Raw genomic sequence first — 18439 nt, 5'->3', positions numbered from 1 at the left:
AAGCCCTGCTGGTGATTCAGTAGCTGGCCCTCTTTCCATTTGAGCTAATATAGTGTTAGGGGGCTCTGTGCTGTCAGAGACAATGTTTATAGAAAAGAAACAAAACAGAGGTTCCTAACAATTATGGCCACTAACTAATCTATGGTACTTTTCTCTGGTGACTTGGTCAAATTCTAATTAAAAAAAAAACAACTACTATTCAGCTTTCCTAGCTTCCTCTTCACCATTTCTTTTAGGTATGGTATTGTACGCTCTTCTTTCACAAACTTCGGTGTCATTTCAGTGCGCTGTTACACAGTTCCATGTTTCAATCCGCAGATGGCTACATTTCATTAGCCTGTAATATGATCTTTCTGCATAATTTGTATACATTGTATCTAGGTGGTGGTTTAGGATTCTTTGAGATGAAAAGGGGATATTTAAGCCTAAAATATTAGTATATTACTCAGTTAAGCTTTGCTTTAAAATGCATTTTTTCCTTTTCATTTCTTTGTATCTTTGTAGCTCTTATCTCACTAGCTGATTTACTCGAGGAGGTCCTATGGGTAAGTGTATTGTTTCCCCTTGAAGAACAATATTTCCTACTGATTACTCTAATGTAGATATCTTATGCCAGTGTTTGGCCTCTTAATAGTTGTTGTGGCAATGAGTATGATGATATAAAAACATGATTACAAGTAAACTGAGATAATTGTTTGTTTGTGCAAAAATATTTAATATCATAGGCCCAGATTGTCCCCTGGTGATCCATGCAGGCTGGAGTTCACTGTCCACAGATCCCCCAGCTATGCAGAGGTGACTTAGCTATGTCTGTGCTAATGTGTGTCTCTTGACTCTGCAGCAGGGTTTTTCTGTGGGGAAGGGATGATCTGCCTCTAATTTGTGGGAACACACGAAATGAAACTGACTTTTGTCCCTTAATGTTAATGTGAGTGTTAAATTAAGCTCCATTAAATAATAAAATGGCTTTGTAGGCACAGGGCTTACCAGGAAAAAAACATGTCTTCTTGCCCCTGGTAGGAGCCAGCAATCGCAGGTTGAGTACCTAGGGGCTCTAGCTGGAGGGGTAGGATGCCCTCTCTGATAGGGCCACAGCAGAAGAGAGTTTACTGCTCCGGCTGTTCTAACCCCTTCACCGTAGTGGTGATCAATAAAATATTTTTTGTGAATATTTATAGAAACCGAATACAGCTTTAGAGCTGTTCAGTGTTTTCCTTAACTGTTACAGCGCTGAGCTTTGGGAGCTGTATCTCAGCGCATTTTGCAACAGAGCCCACTTCCACTCGCTGGAAGCCAATGACAAAGCCCCATGACTTCAGTAGTTAGCAGGAGTGGGCCCATAAAGTGGGGCATGGGAGATCGTCTTTATGTTTTTTCTTCAAGTTGCTTAACTATATAGTTTTTTACAACTTAGGAAAGGGGCTGTTAAATCGCTAGCACTTGTTGGTTTTTTGAAGCCAAGCCCGTAGATGCTTATGAGGGTGGAAGATCACTCTGCAAAGCCTAGAACCAGTCCACTAGTGTTTTATAAAAAGGGGGACGGGCATTTCCCCCTCGTAACAAAGTAGTGAGGGCTGCTAGCTAACGAGAGCAGAATACCCGCGGGCTAACCACACGTGCCGGGCAATGGTCTCATCCACCCACCCACCGTCTAAACGACCAAGCAGAGCTGCACGACGGGACACTAAATCTGAGCAGACTCTTCAGATCCCGCCGCAAGCCGGCGTAAGAGATGCTCTGCCGGCAGCCCGGGCGGTGCAGCCGGCCAGCAGGACGCTCCCGGGGAGCCCCGCTGCGCCGGCAGTGCGGTGACCAGCGCCTTAACCCCTAGCCCAGCCCGGTGTACGCGGGGCAGGCTGGGCGGGAAGGTGGGCCCGGGGCGGGGAGGAGCTGGCGGAGAAGCCCTCCCCCGGCTCAGGGTGCCGCGGCCAGTGGTGCCCGAGGAGCGCTAGGCGCACAGCTGGGAGGGGGGGAGACACCGCGACGAGCCCCGCTGCGGCGCCCTCAGCCCAGCGCCGCGGCCATGCGGTGGGCGCTGCTGCTCCTGGCCGCCGCCGCCTCGCTCTGCTCAGGTACGTGGGCACGGGCCGGGGCGGGAGGGTCCTGCCCCGCCGGGCGGGCTGGGAACCGCGCGGGGTCGGCGGCTCCGCTCTGGACGCGCTCTGCCTCGCGCGCACGCGGAGCAGGGCTCGCGCCGCTGCACCCGCCACCTGTGAGAAACCCGCCGTGGTCGTGGTGCGCTCCCCGCCGGCTCTGAGCCCTGCCCGGGCCGCGCTGACAGCGGGTCAGCCCCTGATGTATCGCGGGCAGGTAAGACGCTTAATGCATTTCATTAATATCCTTGTCCGCATGTGCGCGCGCCCCGGCGCTAGGTCGGTCAGGGCTTGGAATAAGGAGACCAAAGCTACGAACTGACCTGTTCAGTCCAGAACCCTTATGGTCACAGAGAAGTTTGCGCCCTGTGGCTCTAAGAACTGTTGCCTCGTGTGCAGGGATTTGCACATGCCAAGGCCCTGCCAGGGCGCCCCGCTTTTCAAAAGGTGACTTGAAGCGAGTTGTTTGTCCTGCCGATCAGAGTTTTTTGTGTATATTTGTCTGTGGCTCCGCGCTGTGAACTTCAGGACATCACAAGTTTGCGACTCCTGGTGTGCGCCCACTTGGGATACTTTAGAGGTAAGGGTGCAAGATGTCACAGGTCTGTGTATGTATATTACGGTGCAATGTTTCAAAAGTTACTAGGGACTTTTGGGTGCCCAACCTGAGACATCTTGAAGAAGCCTGATATTCAAACTCAGCACTAACGAAAAATCAGGCCCCTTGAAGAATTTTCAAGTTGGGTATTCAATTTGGTAGTCACTTTTGAGAATTTGTGCATACTGTTTTCAGTATTTATCAGTTTTTCTCATTCTTTCAAATGTGGATTAGTACAGTTACTTATAGTGGAGAAAAATATATTTAAATGACTTTTGTATTGCAGTGCAGGTTGCAGCAGATATGCACAAAGAGCCTAATCCCCTATTCTATGTGAGCCCAGAGTTCCTATTGACTTCAGAGAGAGGTTTGGATACAATACAAATGGGGCCCAGTCTGTTCTCCAGAAATATTTCATACATTTTTTATTTAAGCACACAGAAAAATATATTGCCATCAGTTACAAAAGCTGGCTTTTCTCTTTCCAGTCAGTCACCCTTGGATAGTAGTTTGTTAGGCTGATGTTCCTTATGTTACATAGTAAATGGAGACACATGGTTAGCAAATGAAAAGAAGCTCTACATGGGCTCTTGATAAAGAGCCCAGTAATTGAGTTTAAAAGAGCCCAGTAATTGAATTTCTCTTTCTGTATGCTGGTATGCTTTTTAGTACTATAGTGAAATGAAATGTACTGTGCCTCACCTTTTGGGTTTTCCATTTTTGGTCATCTTTTAATATTTGCCTAAACTTACTGTTCATCTAAGTATGGTATTGAATCATAAAAAATAGGGCAACGAAGGATTGTTCCCTGTAGCATGTTTTTTCCTTTAAAACTAAAATGTCTCATTATATGGCTTTCATCAGTTCCCTTCGGAAGACTATTCCACAGCCTAATAAATCTCACTAGTCTAGATTGCCATCTATATGGGGGAAGTCCCCATAATTTTTTGGACCCTTAAAGTTTAAACTTGTGGTGTTTCTTCCTAATCTTCCTTTCTGGGGATCTGATCAAGAGCTGTGCTTCCTGTCCAACTACTCTTTAGAGCATTGGTTCTCAAACTGTGGGTTGTGACCTCAAAGTGAGTTGTGACCCTGTTTTAATGGGGTCGCTAGGGCTGGCATTAGACTTGCTGGGACCTGGGGCCGAAGCCCGAGCCCCACCACGCGGGGCCAAAGGACAAGGGCTTCAGCCCTGCATAATGGGGCTCAGGGTACAGGTCCTCTACCTGGGGCTTCTGCTTTGGTCCCTCTTTTGGGGCGGTGGTGCTCAGGCTTTGGTGACCCTGCCTGGGGTGGCAGGGCTCGGGCAGGCTCAGGCTTCAATCCCCCCTCCTGGGGTTGTGTAATAATTTTTGTTGTCAGAAGGGGGTCATGGTGCAAGGAAGTTTGAGGCTAGATTCTCAATGTAGGGAGCAGCGTCAGGATCATTTTGTGCTGCTGTATCTCTACAAGTTTGAGGTCAAAGAAGTGGCTGGATCTTTGAGGGAGTGGCCTTCGTTCTGCTTCAGGTATACAGTCTTCACAACCACCAAGCCCTGATCTTGTGCACTTGGCAGAGACACCTCTATGGGTATGTCTACATTGCACTAAGAGCCAGCCCCCTAGCCCAGGTAGACACTCATGCTAATGGGGCTTGAGCTAACACATTAAAAATGGCCATGTGGCTGTTGAGAGCTCAAGCTGCCACCAGAGCCACAGATCCACTCAACTGACCCCATGGTCTGAGCTCGGGTGGTTAGCCCATCTCCACTGGAGCCGGAACATCCCCGCTGCTATTTTTAATTCCCACACAAATTTTAGCTCTGGCAGAGCTAACACAAATCTGTCTACCCAGGCTGGGAGGCTCCTCCTAGATGTAGGGTAATCATACCCTATGGGATCAGGAAGAATAATGCATGACGTATGCTGCTGACCTGATGAACCTTCCCCCATCCTGTCTGTGTGCCTCCCACCTCAGGCTGGCCCTGTTTTAGATCCCCCTCAGACGGTGACACTGAGGAGAGCACTGAGAGCATCTATCATATTTTTTTTTCTGATATTCAGCCTACCTCCTCCTTTCTTACATTTCATCCAATCATTCCTTCTTGTACCCACTCATTGCCAACTTCCTATAATTCTTCTCCATCCATAGTATATGCTTAAAAATGTGTTAGAAATGGTTAGCTACCTTCCACTCTTCTTTCACAACCTGAAGAGATGCTTAGTCTCTCCTCATAAATTAGCCTTTCCAGACTCTCTATTGGTCTTCTTTCAGCAAACTTTGGATTGTCAGTATTTATTTCGGTGGGAGTTGGGGGTACGCAGCCTATTGCAGGATTGGGCCCAATATTTGTACATCAAATCAAAGTCAGCTACCTGTTAATATTTGAGGTTTATAGAGTATCTGAGGCATGTAGCGTATGGATTATATTACAGTACATGTTGGCAGTGCATGGGACTTAATTATAGAAGTGAATATAATGTATTTATTAAAAAGGGATACATTAACCAGATATTTCCTTGCTTTTAAGAGTTTAAGTGCATGTGTAACCTACACAGCTCCTGGTTGTGGTGTTCTGTCCCATCTAGTGACATTTAGAGAGAGAGATCAAATTAGTGTGCTCTACAGCCTTAGCTAACAGCGAGCTGGCTTTTAGCTCATGTGGTAGAGGTTCATGCATTAAGCTCAGGAGGTACGGGGTTTGATCCTGCCTGCTGATTGAGGTCTGTTGGCATTACACATGCTCCCCTTAAGACACATTGTTTTTTTAATTAAGTTTTTTTCTTTATAGGAATTAATAATAAAATGTGAAAACCACAAGATCATCCCTGTAATTGTTATGAAAGACATGGGTGTTTCTGTGGATGCCATTTTGTGTGTGTATATATGAGAAGGTGTGAGTGTAAAACAAACATACAGGAGCAGATCTTCAGTTGGTGTAATGGAGCTACATCAATTTACACAGCTGGAATCTGGTGTACAGTAATTGTCTAAAATATCTTTTTCTTCAGAATAGGTATGTTATTGGCTTTCTTTATGAGAGGACCAGAGGCAGGACAAGCTGCTGTTGAGAATAGTCAAATAAGAGACACGTGTCAAAATACCAAAAGAGAAAATCTGTTTGTTATGAAAGAAGTAGCTATGTTGAAGCATTATCACATGACAATCTTTCTATGCCACAGGATTGCAGTCATAGTGAGCTTCAAACACAGTGAATCTTGAGGCTGAATTCTCTGTCACACCCCTTGTGTTCTGAACAGAGTGTTACCAAGAAGTTGAATGATAAAATACAAGCTTAAAATATTGAGCAAGGAGAAAATATTGTGTCATTTGATTAACAGACTGGTATATGTATGTACAGTGTGTGAACGAGCCTTTCATTCAGCTTGTTAATTATCTTGCACAATTAGTAATTTCTAACTTGTATTGTGCTTTTTTATATATGATACATGCACAGATATAGCTTACATATATATACACCCATATTTTTTTCCTGTCCATCTCTTATGTACTTAGAAGGAAAGAAACTAAAGAACCAAGTAACTGAGCTATTCGCACCATGTAATTTACTATTAAAATCAGTTACTACCTTGAGGGCCTTAAAAGTGGTCAGTATAGTGCCAATCTTAGTGATAATAATAATTGATAATTAATAAAAAGCTAAGATGAGCTAAGGACTATAGAGAGTTGGGCCTTACATCAGTAAGAAAATAGTTGAGAAGATAGTTAACTCAAATTATAAGGTTTCAGAGTAACAGCCGTGTTAGTCTGTATTCGTAAAAAGAAAAGGAGTACTTGTGGCACCTTAGAGACTAACCAGTTTATTTGAGCATGAGCTTTCGTGAGCTACAGCTCACATATAGCATATAGCTATGCATCCGATGAAGTGAGCTGTAGCTCACGAAAGCTCATGCTCAAATAAACTGGTTAGTCTCTAAGGTGCCACAAGTACTCCTTTTCTTTTTTCAAATTATAAGGGATTGTCTTTTTTCTTCTGTGTTGGTACAGCACCTAACACATTGGGGTCCTGGTCCATGTTCTAGGGCCCCTAAGGGCTACAATAATACAAATAACACTGTGTCTAGATGAGAAATATGAGCATAATAAAAATGAATTAATATGGTCTTTGTAAGGGTAAATTTTGGCTCTTTGACCTATTAATTTCTGCAATCCGGTCTAACCAAATAGTAGATGAGAGAACTGGAGGTACAATTTATTCTGACTTTTTTGAACAGGCCTTGGATAGTCGCTTGCAAGAGGTTGCTAAGGAAGCTTAGTATCCTTCCCCCCCTGCCTCCCCCCCAATCTGGATGCAGTTCTATTGATATAAAGGTGTTTATGCTGGTATAGCTATTCCTGTATGGAAAGAGGAATGAGGTATAGCACTGTAAGGCACCTTTGTACCCATATACCAGCTTTCTCCCAACGGCATAGAGCGGCTATATGGGAGACCTTACAGTGGTGCAGCTGAAGCTGTACAACTGTGCTGCTGTAGGGTCTGTAGTGTAGACATAGCTTTAGTACTACAGTGTAAGAGGTAGACCTGTTGTGGAATAAAAGCCTGTTTAAATGTTAGGAATCAGATTAGGAATAAATGGCTCCCAAGTCTGACTTTGGAGTAGATGTTAACAATAAGCATCTGAAGTAGCTCTACTGCTAACATTGGTGTCGAATATTTTTATTGACAGCTTGGAAGATCACAGATTTTTGTTTCTTTGAAACCTCTTGGAAAGCTCAATATTGGAAGCCATAAAGGCCATTTGGTGTTCTTGCAGGTCAATTCCTATGTTCCTGTGAGAGAGACTGCAAAGATGTATCATTAACTTCCAAGTTCCTTGATACAACACTGAGGCCCGGTCTACACTGCTGGTTAAGTCGATGTAAGTTACATCGCTCAGGGGTGTGAAAAAATCACCCCTCTAAGCGATGTTTATATTGACCTAATGTGGTGTCTACACTGCGCTATGTCTGGGAGAGATGCTCTCCCATCGACTTAGCTCACGCTTCTCAGGAGGTGAAGTACTGAAGTTGACAGGAGAGTGCTCTGCCATCGACTTATTGCATCTTCACCAGACCTGCTAAATCGATGTGACTACATCAATCTCAGAAGTGCCGATTTAATTTAGCATGCCAGTGCAGACAAGCCCTGAGACATCAGACTCTGATGACAGCGTTGGAACTTCTAAAAGAAGGGCTGGAGCTGTCCTGTCAACAGGGATGAAAGTAAGTCTAGGGACTTACCAGTACGGGGCTGGGCTGGGGCCAGCTCTGGCCCCCAGAAGGGGCAGGGCCTTGGGTGGAAGGGGCGGGGCTGGGGGAGGTCAGAGCCAGCCCATGTCCACCCTGCACCGGCAAGTGCCTCCTTCCCCCTCCCCGAGGTTACAGCGGCAGCCGAGGGCTCTGGCAGCTGTTTAAAGGGCCTGGGGCAGTAGCGGCGGCCAGAGCTCTGGTCCCTTTAAATCGTCCCCGGAGCCTGCCGGAGACCTGGGGAAGTGGTGGTGGGGCTCCGGGGATGATTTAAAGGGCCTAGGGCTCGGTCGCCGCTACTGCCCCGGGCCCTTTAAATCACCGCCCCAGCCCCGCCGCCGCTACCCCAGGGCTCCGGCAGCGGGGCTCTGGCAGCAATTTAAAGGGCCGGGGCTCCAGCCGCTGCTGGGAGCCCCAGGCCCTTTAAATTGCACCTGGGGAAGCCGATCCACCCTGGTACTGGGGCGCCCGTACTGGGGCGTACCGGCTTACTTTCACCTCTGCCTGTCAAGGAACTTCAATACTTGAGTCTAGTATAACAGTCTTCTCTGCTTGCTGTTGGCCTGGTGGGGGGGTAGAAATGTTACTATTGCCAACTGATAGAAATTCACCTTTATCTTAAAGGTAACCTGTATGGGGAAGGGAAAAGGTATCTTTTTTTTGTTTTGTTTTTCATTATGGTGTATAAAAAAGACCTGAAATGTATGTGTATTTTTAAAGGTTTTGTTTTCTGCTTATTTTGTACATTAGAAATCAGATCTGATCTAGCCTGGAAGACTGATAACTGGAGAACTAGTGAAATGATGACATAAGAGCAAAGAGAATGAAAGCTGAGCAACTGAAAAAGGAAGAGATTTGTAGACACAGGCCATGATTTTTAAAGGTATTTAGGAATTGCTGTGCTCAGTGTTTGCAACTCCTACCTGATTTGGGAGCCTAGCTTTTGTTTTTTGATTTAGGCACTTATTGACTGTCAATAGGATTTTGGCCCCTAAGTGCCTAAAACCCTTTGATAATGACATTTAGATTCCTAAATCACTTAGCCGTGCTCAGCATTGTAGCACCTATGTCTAGATCCTTTAAAAATTTGAGCTACATTGTCTAGAAGTCTTCACTTTTGTTTTAACAAAACAAACAATTTAGCATAGACAACTAAAACATCGAAGAACAAAAGCCTCTGTTAAGGATCCTGTCCTCCTACCCCTTGAACTGAGCTGTGAGAATTAACAATGTACATAGTCTGCGATCCCCCAACAAATCTTCCCTCAGAGCCAGTGAAGCCCAAAAATTGACATCTGATTGCTTCTAAAGAAGCATAAAAGGGCACAAATCCACCTTTTTAGAAGATTCTTGCAGACTACTGCTTTCATTTGTTGTTGTTTTTGTTCATGGTTAATTGTTGTTTTCTTCCTCTGCTTCAGGTGACAGATTTTTTTTTTTTCTTATTTAACTTTTCCATATACAGCTCTCGGCTGACTTCTTTTCTTGAATTTTTCTGTCTTTGATGTAGGCTTCTTCCAGAGGTATAAGTGTTTTTTTTTTCATTAGCTTAAGACTTCACTCTAGTATGAGCTATATTTTTTGTGGTAGTAAGAGGGTGGATTTGATTTAAATCAAATTGATTGATTGAAATCATGATTTAAATCATTCATCAGGAAGACTCTATTTAATCATGGTTTTCTACATAAAAGTGCATTCTTGTTGGTTGTTATAACCTTAATACATATTCTTCACAACTCAACTCAGAGATAGATGTAGGTTTCATTTTTAGAAGGTACACACTATACATTTTTAAACAGTGATTTATTTTGAAAACTTTTCAGATTATTTTAAACTATATCAGAAAACAAATGATTGTTTGGTTATTTCATTTACCAGAGGTAACTGAAGCAGATATTTATGAAGTCATTGGGAGGTGAACTATCTTCAATTCAACAGGTTAATCATTAATATTTGGAGGATTTTCTTGCCATGCTGTATTAGTAGGAGAACGTCACCAGACAGACATTTAAATTGTTTTATTTAACTAAAACAACAACGTTAAGTATTCTGGATTTTTTTCTTCAACAGCAAACATAATATTTTAATTAAACAAGTATATATCCCTCACTTCTCACGTTTATCTCCAGACTTCTTCCCCTTGTCCAGATCTATTCCGCCCCCAACAATCTTCTATTCATTGAACTTTTTGAAACTTTGCACTTTTAGAGAGAGGTAAGGGATTGACTGTGTGTACACAAACTTGCAGAGGGACAATAGAGTTGAGGTCTGTTATTTCTCAACTCTATATATTTATTTATTTTAAAACATTTTTGCTGTTAACAAGCATGTTACCTCTGGAGACACAAAACCACAGTTTGAGAACTGCAAAACTAAGCATCTCTGATGGTATCTTCTAGACTGAGCACTGAGTCCCATTGGGTAGATAGAAAGATCAACCTAAATAATCTGGACAGAAGCCTGTGGAACCTCATAAGATTGGGTCCCTAATCCATGAACTATTGGATCTCATTTTCAAAACTTTTCTTAAACATTACATGAATATATTGTCTCATATTATAGAATTAGAATTTATAATCCCTATTCCATGATGAGCTATCTTTGAGCTATAATGTATCTTTAGATAGCTTTTTTCCTCAAGAAGCATTTTATCAAAAAAATCTGATTTTTTTAATTTAAAAAAAAAAATCATTGATTTTTATCCACCCTGGCTAGTACCGCTCTCCATCCAAGGGTATATGCATTTCAGTCATGGATGTAGCTTGTGAAACACTGAGATCCTGCAGGATAAAAGATAAATGCAAATACAGTTTTTCATGAGTAAACCATTAAAATTGGCTTTGCGATGATTCATCTGCAGTTCAGTTTTCTGACTCAGATAGTTGAGCCTTTTGTCATAACCACCACTGATCTCCTGTCTATTTTCTATAAAGAAGCTGATTTCTTCTAGGGAAAGCAATGCTTGCCAGGATTCATGTCCTGGTCAATTCTTCCATGCACTCACTTTTGAAGTGTATAACCTAGAGGTGCACAAAAACACTGGAAAATTTTCCAAAGCATTTTTTTGCTGCTTCATTTCAGGCTATTTTGGGGCCTTCATATTTTGCTGTTATGCTACATTTGACAAACTAGCAAACACTTTTTATTCTCAGAAAACAGCATTCTTGCAATGGAAAGAAGCCCATTTAAAATTAAAATACATTGAATATGGCATGGGTTTTTTATTTTCAGAATTTTAAGTTACTACAAAAGAATTCAAATATTGAGTGTATTCATCTCTCATTGTGACTATTTCACACACCTTTTTATATAAGCCATTTTAAATTTTATTGAATCAATAAAATTTAGCTGCTTACCTGGTAGCATCTTGTTATAATCCTCCGTTATAATGTCTCTTCTCTTCTTCCCTTCAGTAGCTCTCTTTTCATGGATATATAGAGTTTTAAGGCCAGAAGGGACCATAAGATCATCTAGTTTGACTGGATCTAGTCATAGGCCATTTTATTTCACATTGTTACCCCTGTATTAGGGTTGTCAGGTGTCCAGTTTTCAGCTGGAATGCCTGGTCAAAAAGGGACCCTGATGGCTCTGGTCAGTATCGCTGACTGGGCCATTAAAAGTCCGGTCAGCAGCACAGGCAGGCTCCCTACCTGGCTCTGCGTGACTCCTGGGAAGCTGCCAGCATCTCCCTCTCCCTCCTAGGTGGAGGGACGGCCACAGGAGCTCTGCGCTCTTCCCTTGCCCCCAGCGCCAGCTCAAGTGCTCCCGTTGGCCAGGAACTGTGGCCAATGGGAGATGGGGGCGGTGCCTGCAGGCGCTGGCAGTGCAGAGAGCCATTTGGTTGTGCCTCTGTTTAGGAGCCAGAGGGAGATGCCGGAAGCTTCCCGGGAGCTGCCTGAGGTAAGCGCTGCCCGCAGCCCACATGCCCTCCTGCACCCCAGCCCCCTATCCCAGCCCTAAGCCCTCTCCTGCACCCCAAACCCCAGCCCCATCCCAGAGCTCACACCCCCAGCCAGAACCCTCACTCCCCCCCTGCACCCCAACCCTCTGCCCCATCCCAGATTCCCCTCCCACACCCTGAATCCCTCATTTCTGGTCCCACCCTGGAAACCCCACCCCCAACCCAGAGCCCGTACCCCCTCCGAAACCTCAACCCCCTGCCTCAGCCTGGAGCCTCCTCTGACACCCCAATCCCCTGCCCCAGCCTGGAGCCCTCTCCTGCACCCCAAACCCCTCATCTCCAGCCACACCCCAGAGCCCGTACCCACAACCAGAGCCCTCACCACCCCCTCCCCCCCGCACTCCAGCTTCGCCCCAGCCCAGTGAAAATGAGTGAGTGAGCGAAGGTGGGGGAGAGCAAGTGATGGAGGGAGGGGGGGTCTGGCCTCAGAAAAGGGGCAGGGACGGGTGTTTGGTTTTCTATAAATAGAACGTTGGCAACCTTACCCTGTATTGAGCCCAATACTTTGTGTTTGACTAAAACATATCTTCTAGAAAGGCATCCCGTCTTAATATGAAGATATCAAGAGATGGAGAATCCTCCTCTTCCTATGCTAGTTTGGTTAATCACTCTCACTGTTAAAGCAGAAATAAGGCACACATTTTTAAATTTGTCTGGGCCCTGTGTCCAGTCATTGGTTCTTTGTTATGCCTTTCTCTGTTAGATTTTAAAAGAGCCTGTTAGTAACAGGTATTTTCTGCCTGTGAAGGTACTTTTACACTCTAATCAAATTACCTCTCAATCTTTTTTTGATAAATTAAACAGATTGAGCTTTTTAAGTCTCTTGTTATAAGGGATTTTCTCCAGCCCCTAAATAATTTTTGTGGCCCTTGTTTGTTCCTGCTTCAGTGTTTCAATATCCTTTTCTGAAATGTGGACATCAGAACTGTATGGCACTATCTGTCTCACCAGTGCAGTACAGAGGTAAAATCAACTTCCTACTCATTTCTCTCTGTTTATATATCCAAGGATTGTGTTAACCCTTTTTGCCACAGCATTGCACTGGGAACTAATGTTGAGTTGCTCATCCGCTATGACCCTTCAATCCTTTTCAGGGTTGTCTCTTCATCTCCTCAATACATGAAGAGCACTTTACATTCATTTTAGGAGTTTTAAATCATCAATCATAGCTTCAAAAGCCAGATTTAAAAACTTATTTTTACTTTTCAATCATGAAAACTTGTAGAATCTTGAAGAAAATACATAATGTGAGAAGAAAATTTAACTAGTTTTGCAATTTTATTTGACTTCTTTTCTTTTGTATAGTTATTTTATGAGAGTCACATTCTTCCTGGTCCTTCAGCACGCATGCAGTGATAGGGAACTGTGACAAGGTGCTGCGCTGGGACTCCTGAGCCAGCCCTCTGTCATGCCACTCCCATTAAGAGAGGTAAATTGGGACTGGCTAGAGAAACCTGTGCCTGATTGGCGAAGGGGAAACAGCTGCCAGCCTAATTAGCTGGGGGCTATCTACAGGCCCAGAGGAAGGAAGCGGGGGGAAGCTAGAGAGTAGAAGGAGAGGGGTAGCTCAGCTTTCATTCTCTTTGCTCTTATGTCATCATTTCACTAGTTCTCCAGTTATCAGTCTTCCAGACTAGATCAGATCTGATTTCTAATGTACAAAATAAGCAGAAAACAAAACCTTTAAAAATACACATACATTTCAGGTCTTTTTTTTATACACCATAATGAAAAACAAAACAAAAAAATGATACCTTTTCCCTTCCCCATACAGGTTACCTTTAAGATAAAGGTGAATTTCTATCAGTTAGCAATAGTAGCATTTCTACCCCCTCACCAGGCCAACAGCAAGCAGAGAAGACTATTATACTAGACTCAAGTGTTGAAGTTGCTTGACAGGACAGCTCTAGCCCTTCTTTTAGAAGTTCCAATGCTGTTCTCAGAGTCTGATGTCTCAGGGCTTGTCTGCACTGGCATGCTAAATTAAATTGGCACTCCCTGTGTGCTGCCCCTTCTCCTCGAGACCCCGCCCTGCACTACCCCTTTTCCCCAGCCCCCACCCTTATTCTGCCTCTTCCCTGCAAGACCCCACTCCCCACTTGCTCCCTCCCTTACCCCTCACTAGCCCTTGTGATATGGCTTGCTGCTGTGGGTGCGGATATATGTAAAAGATGGCTAGTGGATCACGGGTCAGATCGTAGGTTGATCCTGGTGGATGCAGATCAGATGCGGATTCACATTTTTGTATCTGTGCAGGGTTATACAGATCAAGCCTCAGAAACTTCCCCTGGCTGCAGGAACCTCTGCACAGTGTGTGTGAGGGTTTAGGTGCATGTGTGTGTGAGATGCTTGGGGGAGGGGGGGGGGGTCTGGGTGCGCTGGAGTCCGGATGTGCGGGGGTTGGGTGGATAAGGGGAGCAGCTCCCTGTACAGTGACCCCCCACATGATCCCCCTAAACCCGCACTTGCTGAGCCTCAACCCCTGTGTCAGGAGCCCCCAGAACCTCCCACTGAGCCCCACAAACTCCCACCCTGCAGAGCCTCATCCCCTGCCTCAGGAGCACCCCACCCCACTGAGCCCTAACCAGCTGCTCTCTGACCCCCCAACCTACCAAGCCCGCCCCAGCCTCCCCCAAGCCCTAACTACCTTCTCTTGGACTGCCCTGCAGAGACCCATTCTCCTGGCACCCAGACTCCTCATCAAGCTGCCCACACCCAGATTGCACCACACAGAACCCTGGTACTCTTGAGGGAATACTGCACCAAAAAATTAAAAAATGTAAAATTCTGTGAAGTTCTACATATTTTAATTGTCAAAATAACATAGAAACACAATAACTATATAATCACACCATTTTCAATTATTTTGTTTGTTTATTTCAAAATACGTGTCAGCAAATAATTGAAAATGGTGTGATTATACTGTGTTATTTTGACAAATAAAATATGTAGAATTTTGCAGAATTTTAAAATATTGTGGGCAGAATTTTTATTTTTTTGGTGTAGAATTCCCTTAGGAGTTTTATATATAGTGTTTAATGGATCTGAATTGTTACTGGTAAAACTGAAGAGTGCTAAAAAAATGTACTATTCATTTGTGCTTTGCTTTGAATCAGTACACTAATTGCTAGTGTCATAAATATAAAGGGAAGGGTAAACGCCTTTAAAATCCCTCCTGGCCAGAGGAAAAACCCTTTCCCCTGCAAAGGGTTAAGAAGCTAGGATAACCTCGCTGGCACCAGACCACAATGACCAATGAGGAGACAAGATACTTTCAAAGCTGGAGGGGCGGGGGGGGGGGGAAACAAAGGGTCTGTGTCTGTCTGTGTGATGCTTTTGCTGGGGACAGAACAGGAATGGAGTCTTAGAACTTAGTAAGTAATCTAGCTAGATATGCGTTAGATTATGATTTCTTTAAATGGCTGAGGAAATAAGCTGTGCTGAAAGGAATGGATATTCCTGTCTTTGTGTCTTTTTGTAACTTAAGGTTTTGCCTAGAGGGATTCTCTGTGTTTTGAATCTAATTACCCTGTAAGGTCTTTACCATCCTGATTTACAGAGGTGATTCTTTTTACTTCTATTAAAATTCTTCTTTTCAGAAACTGAATGCTTTTTCATTGTTCTTAAGATCCCAGGGTTGGGTCTGTGGTCACCTATGCAAATTGGTAAGGATTTTTACCAAACCTTCCCCAGGAAGTGGGGTGCAAGGGTTGGGAGGATTTTGGGGGGAAAGACGTTTCCAAACAACTCTTTCCCAGAAACCTGGTTAGACGTTTGGTGGTGGCAGCGAAAGTCCAAGGGCAAAGGGTAAAATAGTTTGTACCTTGGGGAAGTTTTAACCTAAGCTGGTAAAAGTAAGCTTAGGAGGTTTTCATGCAGGTCCCCACATCTGTGCCCTAGAGTTCAGAGTGGGGAAGGAACCTTGACAGCTAGTTTAGATCTTTTGTCCATGCTCCTGCATATAGTAGACTTTCCATTTGAGGGAGTTAGGGCTAAACATAATTGTTGTATATCACTTTGAGTCATTTTGTACCATGACTAGATTTTTCCACTTGAGATAAATGAGCTTCTGTTCCAAGTTCAGTGTTTTCTTCCTTGATTGATGTGATCCCTAGGTTTTTTTTGTTTTTTTTTGTTTTGGGTGGGTGGAGGGGAGGGCCTTAGTCCCCTACCCGCAGTTGGCTATGCGCATGTGTGTGTGTTCATTTCACTAGACTGTTACACGTTATTCCCAGCATTATCATTGGTCGCACTGAAGACTAAAAGGAAAAAAAAATCGTCTTTGTGTATGTAAACTGTGAAGATTACTTGCTATTCTGAAGGGGGAATCATCTTTTCCTTTAGTCATAGCAGTGTCTTGCTTACAAATAGAAAAGGAGGACTTGTGGCACCTTAGAGACTAACAAATTTCAGTGTCAAGGTTCCTTCCCCACTCTGAACTCTAGGGTACAGATGTGGGGACCTGCATGAAACCCCCTAAGCTTATTTGTTAGTCTCTACGGTGCCACAAGGACTCCTTTTCTTTTTGCGAATACAGACTAACACGGCTGCTACTCTGAAACTTGCCTACAAATGGCTGTGTGCCTCAACTCCCATTGAAATTAAAGGGACACAATTGCCTTAAAGATCATACTTCTATCTGAAAATATTTCCCTGCTCTTGTTAAAAGTTCCTCCAATGGTTCTATACCTAAAAGATTAGAGAGCCTGTTCTCTGTTTTCGTTCATTTTGTGCATGTGACAGAATTTTGTGTGTGTTCAATTTCCCTGTTTTCCCTGTGTAGGCATGTAGTCGGTTTTCTCCATTGTTTGTGTGGGTCTTTCACAAATCAATGCAGAAGAGAGACAATTTTTAATAATTTTAAAAAAGCTATTGTAAAACTGCAAAAAATGGCTGAGGTATGGAGAAGCTGGTGGTGTATGTGAACTACTAACTATTTTTTTCTAAATTAACTAGAGTTCAAGTTGGTGGTGTCTTTTTAACCTCAATGAACCAGAAGCATAAAATCAGTAACTCTGTCCTGAAGAACAAATATTTAACGACTACAAAATGTTGTCCTTCAGAGAGTAATTAATGATTTTATGCTTCTCTAGCCGGCCCCCCCATGGTGGCCTTGTCCACCAGACTTTGCTGGGCCACAGTACTAATCTGAATGTGGTGTGGAGGGGGATGCACAGGCACTTTATATGACAGCTGCACTTCCTTATTTGCATAGAGGTGTAGGGCTTGGTAGATAAGTGCTGCTAGAGAATTGCATCCTTAAGGAATTGGGCAACCAGGACTAGATGCCAAACAGCTGTTTGAGGCCAGGACATATTTCAGTCTTGTCACTTTTCTCCTAATTTCCCAAGAACAAGAGAATGTAAAGTTTTAAGGACACATTGTTTTGCTTGCTTTCTCACTTTCCATTACTAATTACATAATCTTTTCTATCAAAGCTTAAATACACAATTTCCCCTGCTTTGGATTTGTCTTTTTCCAGTTCACAAGTATCTTATTTTGCTACATTAGTTCTAATGTTGCAAAAGTGCTTTTGCTTACATCTCCATCAGTGCACCATCAGCAACATGCATATCAGTATCTATGGGAAAGCAGTTGTGTTGTAGGGGAATTCTATGCATTCATTTGGGTGATTCTTGGGATGATTGTGCAGGGTTTGCTAGATATAGCTGATGCTAGCAGTGAGGAAATAAGCATCGTGTTCAAACCATTATGAAGACAACTCTTCTCTCCCCTTTCTTCCTCACCCCCAGAATTTTTAAAGAAAATGTGTGTTGAAAATTTCCCAGCCTCTCTGTGGAAGTAGGAGGTACAATCTGTAGCAGAATTGTTGTAGTTCTGTATGTAACCCTTCTGCCAGGTGGAGTTGGCAGCAACGGGGCTGGGTTTAATATGTAGGGGTTCCTCTTAATAATACAGAACAGAACTGGCTTGAGCCACAATCCAGTAATCTGGGAAAATTTACCACCACCTTCCCCACACGCAGGCACTAGTCTGTGTAGAACAAAAGGGAACTTTTATTAGAAGCAAAAAGGAACCAAACATTAGTTTGGGAAAAAAAACATTACCACGTTCAAAAGCATGCAATCATAAGCAAAAACTTGACCCCGCAGTATATTGGGCAGTGTCCTTTGCCTCAATTTCCCACCTTGCGGTGGGAGAGTCTGACAAATCCCTTTTACACATCACCCATCTCTGCCTCCGCTGCACCCCGCTCATAGTTGGCTTCACACAGAGTTCAGAGGCGTGTTAATAGGAGTTCACCTCCCAACTCAGAAAGGGTGGCTGGGCAGTGTGTGTGTGGCATTGAGCAATGTCTCTCTGGTCGCTGAGTGCCTCTGCTGTTGCTGTTTGCCGCTCCTCTGCTGTTTTTGTCAGTTGCTGCTTGCTTGCTTGCTGCTGTTGGACACTCACTGCCACTTTTGTGGTGCATGTTCTGAGGTTCTGCCACTTGACTCAGGTCTTTAGTGATTTCACTGGGTAGCAGGGAACCTCACTGCCAGTATGTTTGGAACATATCAAGTGGGTCTAGTGGATCAGTACAGGTCACAATTGCAAAC

General features: G+C 43.9%; 1 protein-coding gene across 2 annotated transcripts in view; it reads left to right on the top strand.

The window, feature by feature from the left end:
• The first annotated feature begins 1991 nt into the window (after positions 1-1991).
• ACVR1C (activin A receptor type 1C) overlaps positions 1992-18439 on the top strand; it is a 46107-nt gene continuing 29659 nt past the window's right edge. The window contains exon 1 of one of the 2 annotated variants that reach the window (XM_043525576.1): positions 1992-2072. In XM_043525576.1, the coding sequence (XP_043381511.1) occupies positions 2024-2072 (49 nt within the window). In that variant the 5' untranslated portion in view covers positions 1992-2023. Of the gene's footprint in view, positions 2073-2361; positions 2674-18439 lie in introns of those variants that run through there. The other variant, XM_043525577.1, reaches the window with a different exon arrangement.

The sequence above is a fragment of the Chelonia mydas genome, chromosome 11, assembly GCF_015237465.2.
Source record: "Chelonia mydas isolate rCheMyd1 chromosome 11, rCheMyd1.pri.v2, whole genome shotgun sequence".
NCBI classification, from domain to species: Eukaryota; Metazoa; Chordata; order Testudines; family Cheloniidae; genus Chelonia; species Chelonia mydas.
This window is presented reverse-complemented; position numbering and strand designations above follow the sequence as displayed.